General features: G+C 40.3%; 1 protein-coding gene across 1 annotated transcript; it reads right to left on the reverse strand.

Moving 5' to 3' along the window:
* Positions 1 to 668: 668 nt before the first annotated feature.
* Positions 669 to 2587, reverse strand: LOC137846441 (ATPase family AAA domain-containing protein 2-like). Its single transcript, XM_068664383.1, has 4 exons — positions 2267 to 2587; positions 1931 to 2046; positions 1370 to 1544; positions 669 to 998 (listed from the first exon to the last, which is right to left on the reverse strand). The coding sequence occupies exons 1-4, from the start codon at positions 2282 to 2284 to the stop codon at positions 885 to 887; spliced, it is 423 nt and encodes a 140-aa protein (XP_068520484.1). The 5' UTR covers positions 2285 to 2587; the 3' UTR covers positions 669 to 884.
* Between the last annotated feature and the right edge of the window lie 3706 nt (positions 2588 to 6293).

Below are 6293 nucleotides of genomic sequence, written 5' to 3' on the forward strand. Positions count from 1 at the left end.
TTGAAAGTTACGCATTTTAGCTAACACCAAAGTTCTGTTTTCCAGGCAGGCTAGAAATTATGGTCAAAGTATGGAACAAAAGCGTAATCAGGTATAGAACTAAAGTGTTTTGAACTAGTTTCTTACTCAGCTTCAAACATTTTTGCTAAGGAATGTTGCAGTTTGAAGACATACTGAAGACATGTTTTCCATATAATTGAGAGGCTGCCTGTGAGAATTCAAACACTGGTAAACATCATGAAATCACAGGCATCATAGGCCAGTTGAAACAGGAACTAATCTGGTGAGTTAGCACCTAGGGGTCTCACTAAAGGAAAAGAGCCACAAAGACACCTCTCATACTATCATTTAAGAAATGTAAACAAGATCAGGGGAAGAAGAGATTTACCAGCTAGCTCATGCCAGTCAATTTGGAGTATTTCTGGCTTTAGTCAAACTAGCACAACTGGCAGAAAGCAATCAGAAAACAGGCAGATGTGAAGGAAAACAGAACTGTCTCCTCCACACTGACCTATAAATAAGCTTTGTGTGAAACAAAAAAGAAAATTAGCCTTACGTGGTTGAGCAACATAGTCATATTAATAGAAAACAAGAATGATACCGAAAGATCAGGGGGTTGGCCTGTTCTCCCACGTGCCTGGTGACAGGACGAGGGGGAATGGGCTTAAGTTGCGCCAGGGGAGTTTTAGGCTGGATCTTAGGAAGAACATCTTTACTGAAAGGGTTGTGAGGCATTGGAACAGGCTGCCCAGGGAAGTGGTGGAGTCACCATCCCTGGAAGTCTTTAAAAGACGTTTAGATGTAGAGCTTAGGGATATGGTTTAGTGGGGACTGTTAGCGTTAGGTCAGAGGTTGGACTCGATGATCTTGAGGTCTCTTCCAACCTAGAAATTCTGTGATTCTGTGATTCTGTGAATGCGGTCTTGTTTACTGGAGCGCACAGGAGCGAGACCATCTATCTCGTCAAAGAAAATAATTGAAGGTCGCATCTGATAGGCCTAGCACGAAAACACAGAGTAAAACAGCATTATTTAAAGGAAAAATGCACAAAAACATCATGGTTGGAATGTCATCTAAACTACATCTTTCATTTTAGCCTCTGGGACCTCTACTGATAGAGCTTCTGGAGTATCTGGCATGACTAACAGAATACAGTCTGTCTCAACCCACTGTATCCAGGTGACAGGAAGCAAATCGTTCCAGTAGTTCTTACAGCTGACATTCACAGCAGAAACACTGGCATTTCCATTTCAGTGGGAAAAAAAAAACTAACAAAATACAAAAAAAGAGCAAGTTCTACTTAAAAACGTTGACCACAGAAAATAATGGTTTCAACTCTGACAGAATACACTGTGCATTTCAACCTCACCTGTTCAAATAACACACGAAGTTGGCATTCTGATTCCCCCACGTATTTTCTCATGCAGTCCGAAGCATTTCTCATAAAAAATGATATTTTCCTGTCACTTCGGCTATATTCACTGGCAAGTGCACGAGCAACTAGTGTTTTCCCTGTTCCTGGGGGGCCATAAAATAGACAGCCTCTGCAATAAAAAAGCAAAAGTAGGCAGGAAAAACAACTGGGCTTCCAGGCAACATGTTACAATTGACTTCCACTAGATAATCCCTTCTTGCTTACAACCTAATCAAGCTGACTTGTACATAAAACGGAGAACAAAACCACTCCAACCCAACTAACCCAACTTTTTAAAAACACCAGATGGTAAAACTTAAAATTTTAAGACATTGCTTTTATTTTTAACCTACAAATATTCTTGATTCTATCCGTTTTTAAGAAACCACTTTTTGCTACTACTAAAACAAACGTTCACCGCTGCCAAAAATGTTGAAGCATGGAAGCATATTGATACCTTAATTGAACTTTCTCCTGAAAACAGCTGACTTACGATTTATCACTGTAATGAGTTACCTTGGGGGCTGAATATTGAACCGCTGAAAAACTTCTGGATACAGGAGGGGAAAAATCACCATCTCTTTCAAAGCTGCGATGTGTTCCGAAAGACCACCCACGTTCTCAAATCCAATCTAAAGAGAAATTCAACACAACAGAGTTTGTATGTTAAAGAAAGCAGCAATCTAGATCAAGGTTTCATCAGAAATTATCTCAGCACAACGGAAACATTCTGGGCAATTTTTGAAGTTGCTTTAGAGAAAACCATCAACAAAGGTAGTTGTAGATGGCACACTGAGATCTTTCGTAATCCCTGGAAACACTCGCTGACACGATGATTAGTTTACGACTTACCGCACTATCTGTTTGCATTGCATCTCCCTGACTTCTTCCAACTTTCTTTTGATCCCTCTGAACTCTTTAGGTCCTGTTTCTGACGTTTCACTCGAAAAGTCCTGATTTGAATTAAGGAGAAGTTATAGGGCTTCTTTTTCTTTAAGACGCAGCTCGAAGATTTTTGTTTTTCATAATAATGCCAAGCAAATGTAGAAGACATTAATTAATATATAGAAGACCTAATTAATTGACATAAACTTACACAGTTACATTCAGATAAACTTAAACATGGCTAAATATTCATTTGAAGGAGGTTCATCCCTCCCCTATTCTCTAACAACAGCAACCTTCTTTGAGATATGCTCTCGCCACCGTCCTCCGTATCACACGTGCTAAGCAAGGGAGATGAGCAAGAGGGTGTAGAATCACTGATGTCATCTGCACGTCTCTGTCTGCAAGCAAGCATATAGACCAGAAAGTTCAAAAGAAAATAGAGCAGATACTCAGTAACACCAAAAATCAAGGGAATTCTATCTCAAAATTTACTCTGAGATCTATTTTCCAGTCCATTGTACTCCTTGGGAATCTGATTTCAAAGGCCATGACATGATTTTCCTCGTGACAACTGTCTGCTTTCAAGAATGCTCAACAAAATATCTGGCAATCAACAGCATTCTCTACGCACTAACTGCTTACAGAATCCAAAAAGCCTTTATCATTACTAAGGCAATTTATGATTTCATTTAGATCTTTTATTGTTTAAGGTTAACTTCACATAGAAACATTAGTTGATTCCAAACAGAAACTAGAGTCAGTATTTGAGTGATAATTTTTTTTTTTTTTTTAAAATCTAACAAAACTTCCATAAAGCCTCTCCCTCTAAATCGAATACAATTATTTTTGGTTTTAAGAAAATCATTTGTATCCTTCAAGATTAAATAGTCTGACTAAGATTTTTAAGGGGGGATTCTGGCTTCAGTTCCAGAACCAAAGAATTTCAGTTACAGAAACCCAAGACACTACCTCCATAATCATCTTATCAGTGACCCACAAATATCGGATTTAAAAAAGAAACCAACTTAAAAGTATCCACCTCCTCCCCTCCAAATATTTCTTTCCTCTCTACCTTAAGACTACCAAAGTACCGTTCATAAACTTACTCTGTAATTACCACTAAACTGAAAACCCTTTGAAGCATTATGCAGTAAGGAGACTGACAGCTCTACGGATAAGTAAGAGCTATCACTAGCCATACACCAACCTGGCACGTCTCCTACATTTTTGTGACCCAGCATTTTCAAGTGACTCTTTCTGTCTGACAGAATGGGGCTGGCCCGAGTTAGTCCTCTCTCGATCTTTGTCTTACTGAAAGGAAAGAATTTAGAATAATGATACAGATACATTTAAGAGAGGACGATATCACAAGATAAAGAAAATGCCACGTGTTTCACTCATCCCTAATTCCAGAAGAATTTTTAACTGTTTTTGCTTTTCATCAGTGCATGGTACAAGTGGAAAACTACGCCCTGCTTAAAGGTGAACTGAAAATCACAAGAGCAAGACTATTAAGTGTGATTAAGTACTGTTATATCAAGGATACATAGCACTAAGTATGCCAAACAGCAAAGAAATACAATGTGCACAGGACACACGTGTCTGATAAAAACAGTGAAGTTCATGTGCAGAATGAAGGTACAGAACTGAAGCAGAACTGTGTGCGCAAACACATGTATTTGCATTCAAAAGTTTTATCTCACTTATGTGCACGAAATAAGGTTTTAAGAGAAACTGTGCGTTCAACCTACTTTCCATAGGAGCTTGGTAGCGGTCAGTAGGTTTACTCTGTCGAAGGTTGTAACGCCTTGGAACATCTTCACCACCATTTTCTTTGTTCTCACTTCCTTTTGATGTTTGTAGTGTACCACAACATGACACCGAATCGTTAATTTGCAAAAGTACTTATATGAAATCCAAAATGCATTACACAGATGCCTGTAAGTTTTATTATTATCATTATTTTAAGGACACAGTGGATCCTGCAAAACCTTAAGATGAATTTATGCAAGTCACGTTTCAGAAATCACAAATCCTAGCAGATGAGCATGCATCTAGACTTTGTTCTGTCCTCTCTGAAACTGCTGATGGACTTGTCATCAGCCTCAGTGTTTAACAACAGGCAAAATTCTGTCCTATTGCTTAGCTAAGATGCAGATCTTCTGAAAACAGCTATTTCAGAAAGTCGCTTCTTAGTTTCAGAAAGTATTTAATGGAAAGGGTTTTAATAATCTGTAGGGCTAAGACTAAGCGTAGTAATCTAAGTCCAAGTCTAGCTCTGCCACAAATTCTGTGAGCAATAATGGGCCAGACACAGGCTTGAAGCTCACCAATGAGAAAACAATGCCAAATGCACATAAGCTTAGGCCATTAGCTTCTGTCAAGTAACCTGAAGTTGTTTCATGAAAGATGGTAAAAAACACAAGAACCAGAGTGCAATTATCTACTGGGTTCTGGAGAATATCCTCTCACGTTAACAGCAGGACACCGAGGAAGGAACATACATACTCCGTTCACCTACCTGTTTGCCAAAAGGATCTTTTTTTCTTGGAAAGCACTGCCCTCTTTGGTTTTTATTTTTTAACCCCAAAGGCTGCATTGCTTTCTGAATGCAAGGTAGGTGCCATGGGTTATACAGACAGCACACGGAAAACTGAGCGATCAGTAAATGAGTTTGTGATCACTACCATCTCCAGTCCTTGGTGTTCCAACCCTTCTATCACAAAAGCATGAATTTCTCTGCTTTATTGCTCCTCTAACCCTTTCCTTTTTCCAATAACTTCCTTTAAAACTTCCTTTATAACAACACTGACACTTTCCTCACTCTTTTCTGGCGTATTTTTCATTATAAAAGTATATTCTAGCTCTTTCCTGATTTAAAATTGTAGTTTGCATTTTGATCATCAATTAATTGACCCGGGCTCATTTCCCATTCAACATGCTATTTAAAATTCCTCTCTACAAGTCTCTACTGCACAGCTCCCTGAAACCCACACACTTTAACCAAGCTTCTCCCTCTAGACTGGCCCCCGCCTTGTATTCAAGCTACTCTTGTTAAGACTTTGAGCTAGTGTTTTCCTAACTAAACCTCCAAAGGAGTCAACTCTGCTTCTCCCTTACTAGTTCGTGGCCCAGCCATTCTTCCTCTGAAGAACTTCCCTCGGGTTCCCACCTGCCACTGTGCATCTCTCTGCTCCTCTGCGCCTCTGAAGGGAGGAGCAAACTATTTTCTGGGGCTCAGCCTCCTGTCACTGTCTCTCTGAGCTCCTTTGCAGGTGTGCAGGTGAGCTCTATCACATAATCTAACTCGTCAGCTCATCTACTTTTTTTTTCACCTGTTCTGAGCTCACTACAGTACAGCCCTAGAGCTCACACTAAGGCTTGTGAAGTGTCCTGGTTACAGTTAGCACAGAATTAATTTTCTTCCTAGTAGCTGGTGGAATGCTGTGTTTTGGCTTAGGATGAGAAGAGTGCTGATAACACCCCGATGCTTTAATTGTTGCAGAGCAGTGCTTATACTAAGCCAAGGACATCTCAGCCTTTTGCTCTGTCCTGCCAACGGACAGGCTGGGGGTGCAGTAAGAGCTGGGAGGGGACAGACCCAGGACAGGTGACCCAAACTAGCCAAAGGGGTATTCCATACCATCTGACGTCATGCTAAACAATATATAGGGGTGGCTAGCCGGGGGAAGGGGGCCGGCTGCTCGGGGTTAGGCTGGGCATCGGTCAGCGAGTGGTGAGCAATTGCATTGTGCATCACTTGTTTGTACATATTATTATTATTTCCCTATTATCACCATATTATTATTATTGTTATTATTGTTATTATTATTTTGTTATTATTATTTTCCTGTCTTATTAAACTGTCTTTATCTCAACTCACGGGCTTCACTTTCCATTTCTCTCCCCCGTCCCAGAGAGGGAGGGGGGAGGGTGAGCGAACGGCTGCGTGGTGTTTAGCTGCCGGCCGGGTTAAACCACGACAGAAGTC

The sequence above is a fragment of the Anas acuta genome, chromosome 32 (genome assembly GCF_963932015.1).
Source record: "Anas acuta chromosome 32, bAnaAcu1.1, whole genome shotgun sequence".
NCBI lineage: Eukaryota > Metazoa > Chordata > Aves > Anseriformes > Anatidae > Anas > Anas acuta.

Bases quoted from the DNA above. Each gene is read 5' to 3' on its own strand.
- LOC137846441 (XM_068664383.1), bottom strand. The intron at 1,545-1,930 runs GTAACTCATTAC...TTTTTATTGCAG, and splicing joins TTCAATATTCAGCCCCCAAG to AGGCTGTCTATTTTATGGCC. The intron at 999-1,369 runs GTGAGGTTGAAA...TTTTCGTGCTAG, and splicing joins TTCGTGTGTTATTTGAACAG to GCCTATCAGATGCGACCTTC.